This window comes from Syzygium oleosum, unplaced genomic scaffold (genome assembly GCF_021117445.2).
Source record: "Syzygium oleosum isolate NSW1041296 unplaced genomic scaffold, Sole_v2.1 Sole_v2.07, whole genome shotgun sequence".
Lineage (NCBI taxonomy): Eukaryota > Viridiplantae > Streptophyta > Magnoliopsida > Myrtales > Myrtaceae > Syzygium > Syzygium oleosum.
The window spans coordinates 12,701,495-12,720,349 of record NW_026607491.1 but is presented as its reverse complement, the minus strand read 5'-3'; the positions used below and the strand labels follow the sequence as shown (position 1 = coordinate 12,720,349).

The following is an 18,855-nucleotide window of genomic DNA, read 5'->3' as shown; positions in this document are numbered from 1 at the left end:
CCTGGAGGGTCGTCCGACGGACCAAGAAAAGATTGGGATTCATGTGACAAATTTACAATTCAGCGTGTTCTGAGTTAAGTGCACAGGCCTACTTACAAAGAATTTACAAATTCTGATTTCCTATTGCAAAGGGTCAATTACGTGGCAGAGAGGACGGGCAAATGGGCGGCGGCGGAACGGGGGGATGAGGCGGAGGGGGTGAAAAAACAAACACGCCATCACTCGCTCAAGAAACAAAAATTGAAGAGATTAATTCTTTCCTCGAGATAAAATGACCCTCCGGAGGATCACCAACTTCATGTTTTTCTTTTTTTTCCCTGAAGCCTGCTTCCACCTCATATCAGTGAGCAAGCATTTCTTTCCCGAAAACAGTGGACGACTTGTCTGCCATCGGCACATTGTATTGCTGATAAACTCTACTCCTGTTAGCTGCCCACCACTGTTCTGCTTGTTTCTCGGTAAAGCGCTTCCGGCTAAAGCAGACAGAAGAAGAAAATCAGAAACGGTTAGCAATTGCCGAGCATGAACGAGTAGTTTAATCCTAGGTAACAAACGGTAAAAGATCAAGTGTATAGTGCTCTCCAGTCTATACTAGAATATCCAGTCATTTGTGACCTAGAAGCTCTGTTTTCAGTTTGCAAACATGATCCTTAGTGTGTGAGAGAGAGAGAGAGAGAGACAGAGAGACAGAGAGACAGAGAGAGAGAGATAGAGAGAGGTTTGCAGGGGAGTGTTGGTTTATCAGTTCCATATACCTGAAACGGACACGCTTAAGATCCTTGATGCCTCCGGGCAGCAACACAAAGGTGATGTAAACACCTGGCTCGTCTTGCTCAACCCAATCTCCGTTCCCAGATTCAACTTTTGGCCCTCTGGTTTTGTTCCTCGCCATTGCTTCAGATGTCTGCTCAGGGTGCTTTGAAATGGAGTTACCATTGTCACTTGAGGGGTCAGGCATCACAAGCCCATTCGATCCATTCTCATCTGGTTCATGGCAACTAACAGTATAGCTCGCATGCTCGCTGGCTCCACTGAACTTGTCATCATTGGGAAGAATAAGGCTAGACAAACCGGAGGGAGGGGAATTTCTAGCAGTTCCCATAGGTAACCTTTCAGCCACGTCCTTCAACTGCATAAGAAAAGGAGCAAATGCACATTTAATTTGTGACATTTTCCCGCCAGAGGTAGGAGACAACAGCAACTCAAGTAATGGTAGTCAGTGCTGTTTGTTAAGGACAGCTATTTTTCTAAGCTTTCAGTAATGCCCAGGAAAAACCATGGAGATGTTACTTGCTGAATGATCTTAAAAGGTTGACGGCGATTGCAAAAAATGTGTGAAAAGTGGAGCTGCACTGATACTCTATGGACAGTACATTGCTCACATCATAATGTCTCAATAAGCTTATCAACATTTCAATATCATTGAATAAAAAAAGCTTACCGATATTTCAACATTCAATAATGTTGAAGAGACATTTCATCTGAAAAGGAAATATATATAATTATATATGTGTGTGTGTGTGTGTATGTAAGTATGATAAAAGCACACAACTCTCTGACTGCCTGCTTTTCTGAATTTGAAGATCTAGTTATTCCTCCACCGTAATTGATGTCCAAGCAAGTCAGAAGAGAAATTTTATGTTTCCTTCTTTTAGATTCAAACTTGCTCGTTTTAACCCTCCAGATTTGTCAAGAGAACTGAGGGAAAAAGGATTCTTAGGTGCTATAACAAAAAGACTATAGACTACCTAAAGTTATGAAAACAATCCTCCTTGAGTTTCCAACTTTCACCAAAACCCAAATTGATTCTAACAAATGATGCTGCCCTCTGAAATATCATAAACTGATCAAAGACTTCGAGGCAATTGCTTACCTGGGCCGTGAGGGACTTAATTACTTCTTTAGCTGCCTTACACTTTGCACTTTCTTGCTCAGCAATCATGAGAGCCTCTTGCAGCTCTTTTCTAGTTTGTTCCAGCTCAACTTCTTGAAGTTGTGCTTTTCGATTGAGATCTTCGACCTGCATCACAATCATAGGCAAATTATAAAAGGGCATTTCTCAAAGCTAAAGTACAGAGCGCTTAGAAACACTAATCTCATAAACTCCATCTCTATGTTGAACTAGCATATATATATGGAGCAAAAGAGTTATGCTTACAAAACAACAAAGAAGGGCAACTGCAAAAGCCAATGTTATCCTGTCATGCAAGTGCTTTCCATGTTGTATCTAGCTAGTGAAGTGCCAGGTCCTAATAAATATGAACTTTCTTGTGTTTGGCTCCTGTCCCATCACTAAGGGTCATAGACCCATTAATAAAACAAGCCAGACAACCCAGGTGAGAAATTGCACTGAAAGAAATGTCCAATCTCACAAAACCTTCGGTGCCATTAGTAGAAAACACAATACTTGCAATTACAAGTTATTTGGTTCTGCCAATGCAACTTTTTCCTATTTCGCCTAAGAATCCAATATGACTAACTTGACAAGGTATTCACCAAACTATGTCCATTAAAGAGGCAAGCTCTTGCTTACGAGCTAAAACAAAGTCCATATAACTAAGAACGGTTGGAAAGGTTCCCCACACAGATTGAAGTTGCAAAAGATTACCATACCTGAGACCTCAGCTTAAGAACTTCTTCACTCAGGCTACTATTTGTCTTTTTGGCATCATCATCAACAACTTTGAATGGCGTAAGAACTGAACGAGTCGGTGTTGCAGCACGAGGTGGGCTTGAACGTCGGGATGTTGGCGATGTTGCTCTAGAAACAATTCTTGATCCAGGAAGAGAAACAGAGAAAAACTTCTTGGACGTTCCAAACACTGGGTTCCAAGACTTCGAGCTGTTCAATAATCCATTGTTCAAAACCCCATTTGGAACAGGTGAGACACGACCTACATTAACATCCAGCTTCTTGTATCTACTGGAAGGTTCTGTCCCCACTTTCTTACTTAAATCTACAGAAAAATTACTTCCAACCAGAATAAGAGATTTATCATTCTTTTCGATAAGTCCATTTAGCCCCTGATTCATACTTCCTCTCCTACTCAGAGATGAATGAGACGATGAGTCAGTGTCAGGGGATCTAGTAAGCTTTCCAAAACAACTATCACACACTCGATATGCTTTGTTAGGATTTGGTGCCATGGAAGCTTTGAGCGACTTTTTACCACTGCACGAGTGACAAAAGACAAGTCCACAATTGTAACAATTGTGGCGTTTTCTTTTGAAATTAAATGGAAGACGGCAACCCGAGCACATTGATTGATCAACACCTGAGACCCATTTGTGAAGACATATAGCTGCAGTGAAATTAGCACCACAGACTACACTTTTCACTTGTTTATCTTTTAAAGCCTCAACAAGAATTGGGGAATTTCTGTCATCCGTATCCCCATGACCTAAACGACCATTCAAGCCCTTTCCCCAAGTATAAACCTCCGTTCTTGAAGTTAAAACTACAACATGATGAGCACCACAAGCTATTTCTTCGACGAAGTTTTTCAAGAGTTTTCCATCAACTCGGGTAGGAAGCTTTCCGTCAGCTTGTGGATTTCCTAGCTGACCATAAACAGGGCTTCCCATAGTGTAAACATGGCCAGTCGTGGTTAGTGCAACAGTTAGGCTGTGACCACAAGCCACCTGACAGAAGTTTGGTTCAACAAGTGCCGCAACACAAGTGGGCACTAGTTTTGCCTCCTTATCGCCATGTCCAAGTCGACCTTTATCTCCATCGCCCCAGGTAAAAAGCTTCCCAGAAGAGCAGTTACTGGAACTTGAAGACCCAACCATAACTTCAACAACAGCAGCAGTGTGCCAAACACCACATGCTGCACGGACAGTGCGAAGACCCTTAAGGGACTCCACTTCCCTGGGTACTGACACACTAGTCCGATCTCCATGTCCTAATACACCAAAAGTTCCATCACCAAAAGTAAACAATTGGCCTGCAGAAGTTACAACCGCTGTATGCCATGGTCCACATGAAATAGATGAGACGTGTATTCCTTCCAAGGGTCCATTTAACTTTTTGGGAGCCCACTGACTTGATTCACTTCCATGTCCAAGGACCCCGAAATTGCTAGAATTTCCACCCCATGTGTATAGATCACCGCCCAGGGTAACGGCACAAGAATGGTACTCTCCACAGGCAACAAGCTCGACATTCACATTCTTGAGTCCCTCTATAAGCTTTGGATGTGCAACGTCAGAATCTACACCATGTCCAAGCCTGCCTCCTATTTCCTTCCCCCAGGAGAAAACCTCTCCTTGCTTGGTAACTAAAGCAGCGTGCTGTCTACCACAAGCTATATTCTGAACATCAAGGACTACAGCAGATTCCAAGGCTTTGGGAAACAAGGAGTCCACCTTAGTCCCAGAAGAACTACCAATCCTATGGACCCCGCCCCCCATAATGCCATCTCCAGTGCCTTCCCCCCAGAAAAAAACATCCCCTAAAGCATCACCCTCATCATGACCAGATCCATGGCTTGATGAACTGACAGCACTTGATAAGCTCACTCTAAATGCATCCACATTGGTTCCATTTATGCGTCCAGTCATTCCATCTGATCCCCCTGATGAGCGAGAATGAATAGAGCCAGATGCAGTTTCTGAAGGATAGAAAATCTTGGGAGGAAGAGCACATAAGGACACATCTGACAATCCATTCGATAAACCGATTTTTGTCGGACTTTCAACTGGCGTATGAAGGCACGAATTGTCGGTCTGATCCTAGAACCAAAAAATAAAGTTTTTTATCTCCATGCAAAACTGTCTAGATATGCACAAAACTTGAAGAAAGCAATGCACCTTCTGCGAACTATCACCACTAGCAAATGGAGAGCTAAATGCTGAACTACTTTGCCCTTGTGCTCTTGGACTAGTTGCTTCAGATGAAACTCCACTTCTTGATTCTCCTCTCACCTTCTGATGATTGCGACGTGTTATTAGTGCTTTTAGACCAGTTAACCAAACTTCAGCTTCATCTTTATCCTTGCAAATCTGACGAACATTAACAAGAGAGCGTTAAAAGATGAACAAATGTCAGCCTAGAAGTCAAATTATTAATTCAATGGATGGAACGATGGAATTAAAGATCCACAAAGAGACAAACGAACAAAAACATTAAATAAATAAAAAAATTACCAAATCTAACGATCTGTCGTCATATATGAGTGAAAATGATTGATATTCCTTCTCAGGTTGCGGATATCTCTGAAATATTGGCTGTCAGAACAAGATGATGAGTAATTAGTATGTATATCAGGACGTAGAGAAGAACATTCTTTTGATGTGGAGGGGGCACCGAGATTCTACATCAGCTTTTTCTTCATGAAACCACATCAAGGGGATGCCAATTAATTAACAAATGAACATTCTTCATTAGGTAAACACTTGGTGCATGGAGAAACACGATCCAAAAGCACTGAAAGCATGATACGGCTTTCTCATGAAAACACATACATGAAACGCATCTGGCTAGTCTATTAAAAGCATCTAAGAACTTCATAGAAATATGTTCACCAACTTACACGCAAGAAATGGTGGAAAAGACCTTGAGAAAGAGCATCACAGGGAAATCATACACGTATAAATCTTAAGAACTACAAAAAGATCACAAAAACTACAAAGGACTTTCTTCGGGTGCTGGAAGATTCTGCATGACGCAAGGAAGCATTGACAACCTTGGTTGAAATGACAAAAAGATTGTTTTACTTGGAATAATTTGTGCAAATGGCATATTTTTCCTAGCTGTATCTTACTTATCTAAGGTATCAGGCTGAACTGAAGCTCAATATTTTAATGCAACAATCATTGTCCAGGCTGAATTTTGGAATAATGGATGCAACATTAGACCTTGAATTTTATTCCCCTTATTATTCTCCTCATTGCTGACAAGATATTTCATCAACATTGGTTGTGCAGATATTCAGAGAACCTAAAAAGAAACTTACTGTCCGCTGCCCTGGTATTATTCTGGAGATGTGATTTATCTTCAGATGCTTCTCTTCTTTGCCTGAGAGCCATATTAAAACAGATTCATCCTGCAAAGATTTATGAATGTAGTCAGTTTCATAAACCACTAGAGAGTACAACCTAGAAATAACTCATCTGTGGAGAATGTTATAATTGGCCGGATAATTGGAAAGGCATGGCATGATTCCAGTGATTGTACATCAAGAGACTACAAGTGTATGTGTATGTAGAAATACGATAACAACAATACTTAATTATATGCATACCTATGTACATATATGTTAGACGCACCCCTTTTCGATATGAATTACGGCACATGGAGGAGCCCAAAAGAAGTCCCATGGCAGTGTGGGTCTAACACCAGTGAATCGATCAAAGATAACAAACGTAGACTTTCATCACTTTCACATTAGATTTCAGAATGGATCTAGATTCAATGCGATGCAGAGATGTACCCTGCATGCATATAACTTTTCTGCATGTTGGAGCCACCATCTAAGTCCTAGCCGTTCTACAGCGTGGCCAATGAATCCGATATATCTTATAAGTCTAGATAGTTTCCACCTGCATTTCACCCCAGGCTGCAAAAACTAGAATCATGACTACATAACAGGATCCAAGATAAATCACCATGTACTATCATGGGAACGTCTAAAAATAATGCAAAAAAAGAAGTCGATAATATGCATATAATGCACCGAGGCAACTTTGCAGAGAGAGGTTTGCAATACTTCCATATATAGCTCGATTCATGTTCAAAAGTTCCATTGGAGAAACATACACCGAACACCAGCGAATTTTGTTACGAGCGAAGCAAGGTGGATGTCAGATATCAAGGAAGAAAAGGGAAAGGCGTAATCTTACATTGGCCAGCCTGAAGGGACAAAATTTGGGCTTCCCTCTGCGCCCGTACTTGAGCAGACATGCACCTTTTTTCAACGCAGTAATTGCCTGTCGTATGGCGAACAAATATTCCTAATCAAGTTTATAAAAATCTCTGAAAGTCTAAAATAGCACCGAAACAAAACCGCATAAAGGTTCGTTTGATATAGGAGAATATGGCACAGGAAATCTCGGTTGGATGCAGTACCAAAAGATTGTTACTTGTTTCGTGCTAGCACGTGCCAATGTCATCCTATGTTCAATTAGGGGACCTAAAGCAGTAGGTGATGTTTACAAATTCGAAACAACCAATTCTATCAGGCACGAGCCGTAAAGTAAGGGCTCCTCAGTTGCACTTCAATTTCACATTGGCGAAAGAGTTTGCCATTGGCAATTATAAGGAAAATTAGAGGACAAATAAGCTTTCTTTAGCAGAGATACCGGACAACCATTTCTCTCTCCCAAATTACTAAGCCACCATGATTCGATCTTCTTTTAACAATCTAGAAGGAAAGCCATCTCATCAACAAGCACTACAACTAATTAAACTAGCACATGGCCAGTGCTATTAAACAGGAAAAAAAAAAAAAATTCAACTGTCATTTCCACAAACCGCTGACTACTACAGCCATCGACCAAAACGAAAATCACTACTCAGTGCTCAACCTCGACCACAGATTAAAGGACAGCATCGAACTCCGATCACTTCAACAACCAAAGCACTTACCAGCTCAATATCTCTCTCCAACGGCCCCACTTTGGACTGATCCGCGGCAGTCATCCTCATCGCCGCGCATGAACCTCCAAGGCTACCTCTCCACAACACCGACGCAGCAGGAACCTCCGAAACGAAAAGCAACAGTCCGCCTCGCCATCTCCACTCGTCCTCCTCCCCTCGAAACCTCCCCCCGGACCCAATCAGACTCCCCACATTGCCGAGACGGTCCCCCCGCCCCGGGGGGAGCGCGGCGAGCTCCGCCGAGATCGAGACCGCGGCGCGCTCCGAAACCGGGAAAACCGGGGAGCTCGGGAGGGAATGCCGATCGCCGCTCCTCAATCCGGCGGCCGCGGGAATCCGAAGGGACCTAAGGGACGAAGCTGCTGGAGCGAGGGGAGCTTTCGGCCGACCGTGGGAAGGAAAATCGCAAGGGGGAAGATGACAAAGGGGAGATTGGAGTTTACTAAGATACCCGAGTCCCGTTTCGCCCGAGGATTTGGCGCGCCGAGAAAGGGAAGGGGAAAATGCGGGAAAATCACAGGGAGAGGGAGGGAGGGAGGGAGGGAGGGGGAGAGAGACGGAGTGAATGTAGAGTGTTGCGGGCAGGAGGAGGAGGAGGAGGATGCAGGAAAAAGGAGGAAAAGGCAAAAGTGAAAAATGGTTGATACCGAGAGAGAGAGTCTAGAGAGAGAGAGAGAGGACGAGTCTAGAGAGAGAGAGAGAGAGAGAGTGAAGTGTAGCGAAGCGACGCGAGGCGAGAGATTATAGGGTTCTTGGCTGCTGCTCCTCCCCCCCTGGCATTGACCTGTGGACTGTTTTGCGCCTGGGAGTCAAACGCAACGCCTCCCCGTTGTCACGCCACGTGGGTCGGATCTCCCATGTGGGGCCCACCCCCCCTCTGTCGGATCGCCGCTGGGGGAGGAGGGATCGGTTTCCTCCTCCCTTGAACCGGACCCGGACCCTGACCCGGCCCCGGTCTAATTAAGAACCGGCCCGACCGGTCTGGTTCCGAGATCAGTCCTGGAATCGGTTATTCCTCCTTTTTGTTTTGGTTTTGTTCGGTTTCTTCTGTTTTGTCTGGCTTGAACTTCAAAAGTTTGGTGTTGGCTTTTTGCTTGCATTTGGTGATATTGCTTCCACCATCTACTGAAGCAATTGTACCTGCATTATTTTATGATGCCTTCCGTATGCATCTTTTCCATTAAAGAGTTACAAGTGGGAGCTTTTCAACATTAAAAGGAAACAAAGAGCATTATTTTCGATTTTTCGTTAAATAAATGTTTACATGATCAGGGGTGCGGGGCTAATTGACGATCGACTAGTTTTCTCTTGGATTTTGTAGTCATTACTCTATTACAGGATATCGTATTAACATATGTTAAATAATGAAAGAATGCATATACATGGCATTATTCTATTTCTGCTAAAGGTAAAAAAAGAATGTAACCCAAGTATCTTTTACTTTTTAAGAGAGAAAAAAATTATATATATAACATATCGGTCCGAGCAGCTCGATTCCGCACCTATAATCAAGAAACGACGGTTCCAAATTTTGGGAATCGGGAATCGTCCAGAATTGGCCAATTCGGTTGAGTTCGAATTAGGGCTGAACCGATGCTCGCTCCTAATCGTCACTGTCGCCCGCTCAAAAGTGATTAGGATGATCTGATTTCCACTTTGGCCGAAAATTAGTTTCTTATCTTTGTATCGAACTTTGAGATCTTGCTCTTCTTAATATGCAAGATCCGGGTAGCATCACCGAATCAAGTTCGAGTAGATATCATCTTGAAAGTGCCGTAGCAGATGTGTGAATCTGCGATGGCTAAGTGTATGCATTTCTCGTTTGACCAAACATGGGCAAAAGTGACTCAATGCTCCATTTCTTTACTCTACGACAGGTAGCTAGACATTGAGTTCTACATCTGTATTGCTCTCTTATCAAACCACAAACATTGCCTTTTACACTTCGCCTTTGAAACCCAAGTGATCATTGACTCTCTTGTACACAAACCTGCTAGCGACCACCACGTAAGCGCACAAATTCAACCCGCTCAACCCGGCCAGGACCCAGTAGTAGTAGTCGAGGTGCGCCGTGTTGAGGTTGTCGCCGAGCCACTCGTCCCCAGCTCTCAAGCTCGTCGCCTGGACGACGCTTATGATGGCGCTGCTCACAAAGCTCCCGATCCCCACCACGCTTATGAATAGACCTGCTCCGACGCTCCTCATCTCCTCCGGCATCTGGTCGTAGAACAGCTCCTGGAGTCCCACAATGGCAAACACATCGGATAGCCCGCACAGCATGTATTGCGGAAGCAGCCACCACACGCTCATGGGCACCGTCTTTTTGGGGGAGTTCGCTAGGCCATGCTTGATTGCTACTTGCACCTGCTACCAGAAAAGGAAAGAATTCAAATCGACGCTCTCATGATTGAGATGAGTATACACGCGGAGATGCTGCTGACGTTACCCTTTTGCCCTCGACCATCGCCGAGATCGCCATGTTGAGAATCGACAAGAACAGGCCGATCCCGATCCGCTGCAGCATGCTGATTCCCGAGGGGTGTTTGGTGATCTTACGAGCCAGGGGCACGAAGACCCCGTCGTATAGCGGGACGGAGACGAGGATGGTGAGGCCGACAAGGCCCTGGAGCGAGGCGGGGGAGAGGCGGAAGTGGGACCTGGACATGGAGGAGCCTTGCTTGGTGAAGAAGGTGTGCATCTGGGCCTGGACCACCGTGAACATCAGGCAAAAGAACCAGATGGGGGTGAGGCGCAGGATCAGCTTGGCTTCTTCGACTTGGGTCACGGTGCACAGCCGCCAGGGATTCCTGGCCTTGCTCGTCGCGTCGACGGCGTCGATCACCGTCGCCTTGTCCAATGACCTGCATGTTCAAGTGTCCAGATACACACGCATGCAAGACTTGTTCATCAGCCCCGTTCATCTTACAAAACATTAGTTTTCCCTCAAGTTAACTTGCCCCATTCTATGAAAGTAATCAATATTTCAAACACTATATTACAGGTCTTCTCTTATTGATTATCTCTTTTTCTACATGTAACTCGAGCATAGATGCTGTCAAATCTATTCCATGGGCCATGCTGATCCAGAAAAGGAAATCGAAAGCCCACATACCTGAACTGCGGAGTGCGGGCCAAACACCGGGCTTCATTTCGGCCTCCCTCGCCGGCCACGCTCTGCTCGTCCTCGTCGTAGTAACGTACGTCGCGGCCCTCGCCCGCCTCCTCCGCACGCCACTTCCGAGCCGCCGCCACAAACACCTGCGCGACCCTCGTGAATGGGCTCCCGAGGGGGCCCTGCCTCCGGTACGCTTTCAGGCCCATCAGGAAAATTGCCAACCCCATGGCCACCGTTCCGGCCAGCAACCCGAAGCCCACACTCCACCCAACATGGTCCTTGATGCAAACAAAATCTTTCATGAGATTTACGGAGTCGAGATTCACAATAAATGCCCATGATTCCACTCATGGATGGAGTATCTACATTAATGAACAGCCCAGATTTGGGCTTCATAAATACTGATACTGATCCTGTATTTACTATCTTATCAAGCAAATACTCTTAAGGAAAATTATAAGGAATGATACTGTATAGTAGATGTAAGCTAATCTTTATATCTTTGAAATTAACTTTATCTATGAAGTTGAGTAAATGTCGGAATGTGCCGAAGCAGCGCAAGCAACGCGCTTGCTAGCTACCTGCAAATAAGGAATGAGGAAGACGGAGGTCGTGGCGCCGACGGTGATGCCCAGGTACCACCAATTGAAGAAGGAGCTCTTGGCCATCTTCTCTGCCGGCAAGTCCTCGTCGAATTGGTCGGCGGCAAACGTTTGCACGCATGGCTTGTGCCCGCCTTCTCCGACCGCTATCACGTACAGCGCCGTGAAGAAGGTGGATTTGCGGTAGCCGCTCGGTATCACGGACACCGACGATATCAGGAAAATCATGCCCTGTACACAGTTCAAAACGAGGGAAGAAAGCACACCCGAAAAGAAAAGGAATTAGAAGGAGATTTCGCCTCGCGAAAGATTCACATGAAGACGGACTAGTTGGTGCACAAAGAAATAAATTCCTAGAAATTACCCAGATAATCCATTGAAGCAACTCCTATAGCTAGTTACTGTACAATCCACTCTTATTGAAAAATAATTCGGTTCGGACGTACGACGGTCGGATGAAAAACAGATTTTGAGGCTTTTGACTTTGACAAATAATTCCATTTTGTAGCTCGACCACGAAGTCATCGAAAAGAAGCAACAACCAGAAAACAAGAATAGGGCGTCAAGAAAGGGACACTACTTTTAATGTCCAGACCACGTACCATGAGGTAAATGAGGGAGGATATGATGATGGTCCTGAGCCGACCCAGGTAAGAGTCGGCGACGAATGCTCCGACGAGCGGGAAGATCGCCGACACGCCGACCCACACGTTCACGTTCTGAGCGGCGACGGCCATGGTCTCGCCGAGATGGTTGGTGAGGTACATGATCAGATTTCCGGCCAGTCCGTAGTATGCGAACCTCTCGGCCACTTCGACGACTGCGATCGAAAAGCAAAAGGGTCGACAAGAGAGAGAGAGAGAATTCTCACGATCGGAACAGAGATGGCAAATGAATGGCTCACAGATGATGAAAATGGCAGCACTCCATCCTCCTTTTCGAGGGCTTGAAGAGACCTTCGCGGCTCCATGGCCATTCCCCACAACAGCAACTGGAGCTGCACTGCGATCCATTGTTTCAGAAAGAGAAAGAAGAACGGTACGCAGAGAGAGTTTGATCTGCTCGGGTCCCTTTTATAGTGTGGTTTCACTCTCTATACAGAGTGCAAACACGTGATTATCAGCTGGTCTTACGGAGATCAGCTTTAGTACCCCATCCATCACTACACATGTTTTTGGCTTTTTGATTGCATTAGGTTGAGTCAACTCTCGGATAAGAGAGAGCACCCCACTAAATGAAAGGGCAGCATGTTGGTCCAACCAATAGAATGAAATGAAATGAAATGAAATGGCAGCTCAAAATGCCATCACAGCACATGCTTGTGCTCCACTCTTTTGACCCTTTGTGTCTTTGGTAGGTTAATTAATAACCCGTGATATGTTTCTTTCTATGGAGGCATGAACAGATGGATAATTGACCATTTAGTCTTAAACTTATTGTGTGGATGCCAATGCAGTCCCAAAATTTCTAATTATGCCAATTCAATCCTAACCATTTGCTCAAAATTTCAATATAGTCCTTCCGATTAATTTTTTCGGGAAATCGCTGACGTTGTAGGACCGCACGTCAGCAATTTCTGGCTAAAATTGACCGGAAGGACTGCAGTGGAATTTTGCATGAAGGCTTAGGACTAATCGGGTAATCTTCGCCACGAATATTCCAATGTATCTCGATTATTTTCTTTTCAGCTTCATCTAACATTTCACATTTCCCTAATTCTGAAAAATGGTGGGTTTGAATTGATGATTCTGATATTCCAATGTGGTCATCTCCTTCCATGAAGTCCTCTCCTTTAAAAAGGGCATGTGGACCTCAACCCAAGAATCATAGGACATCCCTAGAGAAGCACACATGTAGGCTGGCTTCTGTGCTTGATATGTCCGTCCTATAATTGTGAGGAACTACAGAGAATCATTTGACTTTGTCACATCTCAAAATTCACAGGAGACCTGTTGCTTTTGTGCGGAATCTTAGAAAAAAATCCTGAATTTCTTCAAATCGATACGAACTGCCTTGTGTGAAACCAAGTATGTAAACCAGTTACGTGGATTCTAGAGAACTTTTGAGTTGAAGTTTGGGGATTGAAAGCAGTGTGTTGGGTTTGCTTTGTGCTATGGACAGATTCTGGCTTTACTGTTTGTCGGTAAATTTTGGTAGGTAGAATTATTTCTTTAGGGACCAAAACAATGGTGGATGAAAGTCACATGCATTCAACTTCATGAAAGTGACACGATTGATCCCCCACTTCTCTTCAAAATCTTTTGAGCTTAAGTCTAGTCAATAGGGGTTTACCGTCACCTATCCTAAAATGAATTGTAATCATCAAAGCCGAACGCGTGATAATCACGAGATAGTTGGCCTAATAGTAAACAGGTCGCCTGTTTTCCACGGCATCGCAAATTCGATTGGTATCACAGGCAAGCCTCCGAACTTTTTGTGTTGTTGTTGCCTAACCGTCTCATATCTCATGCAGAGTAATTTGTGGAGTTGCGGTGACGGGCTTGTCGAGTTTGGATTTTTGGGTCATGTGTGATGCAGAGTAGGTATCAACTCGACCATCCCCGTACATATAGGACCCTTATGACAACGTCTAGAGGAGGTCGGCGGCTTCGGCTATCCCTCTCCACCTTTTTACCTGCCAAAGAAAAAAAGGCTGAACGCACAGTATGGGACTAGTGGTGTTCAACTTTGTCAACTTAAACAACTATCATTGGAACATTTAATGGACTATGACGAGCCAGGAGAGAAAATAGCAGTCCCAACAAAAATGTACCGAGAAATAAAAAGTACTACCGTCTAAGATTTTTATTTATATAAATGTGCACGGTGTGGAAGAGTCACGAAATGGAAATTTGTATCTGTTAATGGATGAATTGCCTTACGAAATTTGAAGAGATAATGATATAAATAGTCCCTGAAATTTAGCTCAATATGCAATGTGGCCCCTTTAATTTTTAATTTATTCAATATAATCCATGAACTTTTGCTAATATTCAATGCAGTCTCTAAACTTTTAATTTGTTCAATGTGGTCCCTGGACTTTTGGTAGATGTTCAATATAGTTCCTGAACTATACGAAAATGCTCAATAAAATCCCTGAACTTAAATTAATTGAAGGATTATATCGAATATTTTCATATAGTTCGGGGATTAAATTGAATATGTACCAAAAGTTCAAGAATGACATTAAACAAATGCACATTGGATTAAAGTTCAAGAGTTACATTTAACAAATTAAAAGTTTAGGGATCATATTACACATTGGGCCAAAATTCAAGGACTGTTTGTGTCATTTTTCCAAATTTGAAAATTGAAACCATGCGTAATTTCATAGGATAAAGTCCTTTCTATTGTCCTTGTGCTCCTGGGAAAACGCCTGGTTATCTCCTTTTGTCATTATGCCCATGAATTGCATGCATTGTGATAAGGATGAGAGGCAGTTACTGAATCAGTTCCTACCATGCCAAAAGACGAACAGATACTTTAAATTTCCACGACCGTTTTCTTCATTAAGGCTGTGTGTTCATGAATTGCGCCTGCATGCAACTGCCTGATCTGATCTGCTCTGCCAAAAACATGAGGAAATAGTTTCTGTGTGTCACGAAAGTTAATGTGCGATTTTGCTTATGGTGTTCACCTTCGACAATCGCGAACGCGAGCTAAGAGAGAGTGCAAGTTTTGCGTGACTATCTCGTTTTCAAAGTTGAAATAAGGATTTTTCGTATGCTACACTAGTCTATTTAATCTATTTATAACTCGAGCGTCACCTCCGTCACTATCGATATTGATGGTTATAGTGATGAACGAGGGTTTTCTTCGAAAAAGGTTACAAAGAGGACGTGCACTTTAGATTAATCCTAGAACTGCATATTACAATCGCTTATAACCAGAGATCTGCCACACTTACTGAAAAAATATTTAAGGAGAGGGCTTTTTTTTTTTTTTTGGTATGAGTATCATTATGCCATCTATGGAGAAAGGATTATGTTTTCTTTGGACACTTTGAAGTATGTTGCTAAACAAAGCTTGACTTATCCTTCTTCGCCATGTTTCTAACCACGAGAAATATTAAATTAAAATTTTCACTAATACGGTCATGTGTACTTAAAGCTTCGTTTGTTTCGCGAAAAATGACTGATTTGAAAGATATTTTCTTAAAAATAATCACCTGTATTGCTTGAAATAATTAACCATTGGAAAATGTATTCATTAGCAACAATAATTTTTATCTAAACATTTTCGTGGACTGTAAAATTATTTTTCGTTCAATCGTTTTTGAAGCAATTATTTTTAGAAAAATATTTTTCAAATCATTTGTTTTCTGCGATACAAACGGAGCTTAAACTTATATTGGAGACGATGTTTTACACAACAAACATGGGTTATGCCACCCCGACGATTATTCTAGCTTTTAATTACAAACTATAATAATGTTTGATCCAAAAACTTAAGTTAATAGGTGAAATGAGATTACACGTACATAAGACATGCATGGTATAATCACTTATTCAAGCAATATGTAAGCCACCTTCTTGCATGTCGCGCTCGATTTTATCAGCTCATCTTGTAAAACGGGCACGGCTCCTATTGTGTGAGCAAGTTGCAAATTCACTGTGAGCAAAGAGTTTGAGAATAGAGCGTTGAGATTCAGACTTGTAATCTGTGTTATGATACTAATACCACAGGGTGTTTTGGGCAATTATTGCAAATCACCGAAAGCTCGAAACGATTCGATTCAGCCAGCGAAAGAAAAAGGGAAAAGAAGAAAGTATCACGATGGAGCTCATTCATACCCTGGGTGACATAAGATTCCACAATACATTGCACGTATCAAAGATGAAGTACTGCTGCCATGAGCTGTGTTAGCTTGGTGGTGCTTGCCACCAAAGTCGTCATCAACATAATACACTGACCGAGGACACGAACCAGGCCAATCCTGCAATAATCCATTTTCTGGTTCATTCGAATGTACCCATGTCAATCCTTTCTTCCTTTTTATCTTTTGCATCAGGTTTAGAGAATGAAAAGTCTCCCTCTTCATCATCTTCTCTTTATGCCGACTTTGTGTTCTCTGCTTTTTGGGATATATGCACTAGAAGTCCTAAAACTTATCATAAAAGTGCAATTGAGTCCTAAAACTTGCAAAAGGTGCAATCGAGTCCTAAAACTTGTCAAATTGGTTCAATCGAGTCCTAAGGTTAACACCGTCTAATTTACTAACGGAAAATGCTGATGTGGCGTTGACATGTATTATTTTATTACTTTTCTTGAGACACGCGGCGATGATGTAACATCCAACAAGTGCCACGTCATAAAAAAATTAAAAAATATAAATTAAATTAGAAAAAAGCTATAAAAATTAAATTAAAATAAAAAAGACCCCAACCAGTAGCTGTGGTGGTGGCCAAGCCCTCGCCGGTGGTCGCCTCCACAGCCGCCGGGAAGGGCCGGCGAAGGTCGCTCGGGCCTTCCCGAAGCCCGGCGACCCTCACCGGCCCTGGGCGAGCCCCCGGCGAGGGCCTGCAGCCCCAATCTAGTGGAGGGCGCGACTCTCGCCCCAGATCTGAGCGAAGGTTGCCAGCCCTCGCCTGGGGCCAGCGAGGGCAGGCGACGGACGGAGAGGCCTTGCCCAGAGTCGCCCACCCCAGGTGAGTCCTAGTGCACATATCCCTTGCTTTTTTATTCTTTTGCCGCACTAAGTTAAGTGAATTGTGTCAAGTATACCGACATCCCCCCACCCCTCATGATGCCAATCGTGACTAAACCTCGACTTCTGTCTGGCTTCAGAGAGTTCGATCTCTGCATTCCGTAAATGACATGTAGGGTTGCATTTTGTAATGACCGATTGTGTTTGAGGCTGGATGTTGTGGCCACCAAAAGTGTTGATTCATCAAGAACGCATGAGCTTGGAGTACAGGTTGAAGATGGGATTGTCGAGTCGGTGTGGTCATCCTCGCCCCACGGTGCTACATATCGATCCTCATGCTCATCTCGTGGACGATGTGGTCGAGCTCAAATCACACGTACATTCGTGCCACTTTTCCCTTGTCTTATCCACGAATCTAAACCCCATGATTTCGGTTGTAATTGGGGTGATCATGATAGTAAAGTTGACCCTTTTTACGGGGGGGGATTGGCAATGGCCAATGGAACCACCCAGCAATCATCATTAAGCAACTCCAGCATAAGGTTCTTGTCATCTCCACTATCCATAGAGCAAAAACGTAGAGAAGGCCCTAATCTTTGCTCTGAAATTTCTGAAAGAGCTCATGCTTACTATCATCTGATAATGGCCTAATCAATTCTTACATAATTTGAAAACCCCATCATTTTTATAATTGTCAAGTGTAGTGTAGTCTGAAAAGCTAGACTTTCCTAAGAAAAAATGGGCAGGAAAAAGGGAAGAATCAAAGAGAAATGATATGATCCACGCTCTCCACGATATGAGGCTCGGAGTGACAGGTAATTCCACAATCCTGTGCCTGCGTCTCGAGCTACAAACTAGCCTTTTGGTAATCCAAAGTGTCCCTGGTGGGGACCTAAGTCATTCACTGTCCCGTCTCCACAGGATTTGTTTTTTTTTGTGTGTGATTTTGAACCCCATTTGTCAAGTCGGACACGTTTCGACTAGGCATTGGCTGAAAACTAGAGGGCATCGGGGTACACAGTCAAGAGTTTATCGTTTAAATTCGTTCTGCCGCATCGTGTCGATAATGTATATAGAGAAAGAGTGGAATCTACAGTTACTCGTGCGAAGAAAAGAACGCTTGATCTCTCGCCAAAAAAGAGAATCCCGTCATCTTCATATTGTCATCGGTTCTATCCATCACCTCATTCTCTCTAGAATACTTAGCTTCCACAGCCTAGGTTTCTTCGGAGACTCAGGTCGGATCAATGAAATGAGACGGGACATCACACTATGTTTCACCATGGATTGGGGGGGCCACCTACAGTGAAGCTGTGCGCGAGATCCTTTCGCTGGCGACCATTGCATCATCCATCCGACTCAGTTCCTTCTTCTTTCACGCAAGAAGCAACGCAGCATCGCACGCCATTTTGAGTAATCTTTTCAAAGAATGAGCTGGTGAATCCTTACCCAACTTGATGTTATGGGGGGTCAACCGAGTCCAAATTTGTGGTAAGCTGCCGACTTTTTTCCAGACATTGCTCCAATTATAACCCAAGTTGGCACGGTTTTAATCTGATAGATCACTTTAAATGGACAAGCTTGGTTTTGGCTAAGAAGACGTACACATCGCACAGTGCATGATCAGTATATGATCCACTGTCCATATGGACTTCGTCCATTGGAATTCTTCCTCCGGTGGAAGGTGATCACCTCCTCAACCCTGATTTTCCAACGTCCACTTCAGACATGATAGGTTTGCTAGTGTCTCTGGAAAACCTAGAAAGATCGAGCTTCTTTTGACCGCGACTATAATTGCGCGCACAGTGCACGACTGTATCCCATAAGGAATGACAACCAAACATCCATATTGTTCATCCTCTTAGGTTGCATTTGATTCGGCGTTCTCAAG

The 18,855-nt window shown here is 43.6% G+C and overlaps 2 protein-coding genes across 4 annotated transcripts; both read right to left on the bottom strand.

Moving 5' to 3' along the window:
• Window positions 1–11: 11 nt before the first annotated feature.
• Window positions 12–7,823, bottom strand: LOC115692250 (PH, RCC1 and FYVE domains-containing protein 1-like). Of its 3 annotated transcripts, none has more exons than XM_030619155.2 (9): window positions 7,589–7,823; window positions 6,844–6,930; window positions 5,958–6,047; window positions 5,149–5,229; window positions 4,813–5,004; window positions 2,614–4,734; window positions 1,874–2,020; window positions 756–1,129; window positions 12–473 (listed from the first exon to the last, which is right to left on the bottom strand). In XM_030619155.2, the coding sequence occupies exons 1-9, from the start codon at window positions 7,646–7,648 to the stop codon at window positions 341–343; spliced, it is 3,285 nt and encodes a 1,094-aa protein (XP_030475015.1). In that variant the 5' UTR covers window positions 7,649–7,823; the 3' UTR covers window positions 12–340. The 3 variants fall into 3 exon arrangements, with proteins under 3 accessions (XP_030475015.1, XP_030474944.1, XP_056169412.1); XM_030619084.2 differs by having other exon boundaries at window positions 2,614–4,728; window positions 7,589–7,796; XM_056313437.1 differs by lacking the exon at window positions 6,844–6,930 and having other exon boundaries at window positions 7,589–7,796.
• Window positions 7,824–9,334: 1,511 nt separating this feature from the next.
• On the bottom strand, window positions 9,335–12,411 carry LOC115692452 (protein NRT1/ PTR FAMILY 5.4). The gene is made up of 6 exons (XM_030619329.2): window positions 12,222–12,411; window positions 11,920–12,137; window positions 11,297–11,548; window positions 10,713–10,993; window positions 10,047–10,461; window positions 9,335–9,964 (listed from the first exon to the last, which is right to left on the bottom strand). The coding sequence occupies exons 1-6, from the start codon at window positions 12,328–12,330 to the stop codon at window positions 9,539–9,541; spliced, it is 1,701 nt and encodes a 566-aa protein (XP_030475189.1). The 5' UTR covers window positions 12,331–12,411; the 3' UTR covers window positions 9,335–9,538.
• Between the last annotated feature and the right edge of the window lie 6,444 nt (window positions 12,412–18,855).

Coding starts and splice junctions, on each gene's coding strand:
- LOC115692250 (XM_030619155.2), bottom strand. CDS start 7,648: ATGAGGATGACTGCCGCGGATCAGTCCAAAGTGGGGCCGTTGGAGAGA. Junction 5,230..5,957: donor TAATACCAGGGCAGCGGACA/GTAAGTTTCTTT, acceptor TTGTTCTGACAG/CCAATATTTCAGAGATATCC. Junction 474..755: donor CTTAAGCGTGTCCGTTTCAG/GTATATGGAACT, acceptor TGTCTGCTTTAG/CCGGAAGCGCTTTACCGAGA.
- LOC115692452 (XM_030619329.2), bottom strand. CDS start 12,330: ATGGATCGCAGTGCAGCTCCAGTTGCTGTTGTGGGGAATGGCCATGGA. Junction 11,549..11,919: donor CCTCCCTCATTTACCTCATG/GTACGTGGTCTG, acceptor AACTGTGTACAG/GGCATGATTTTCCTGATATC. Junction 10,994..11,296: donor TCCTCATTCCTTATTTGCAG/GTAGCTAGCAAG, acceptor GTTTGCATCAAG/GACCATGTTGGGTGGAGTGT.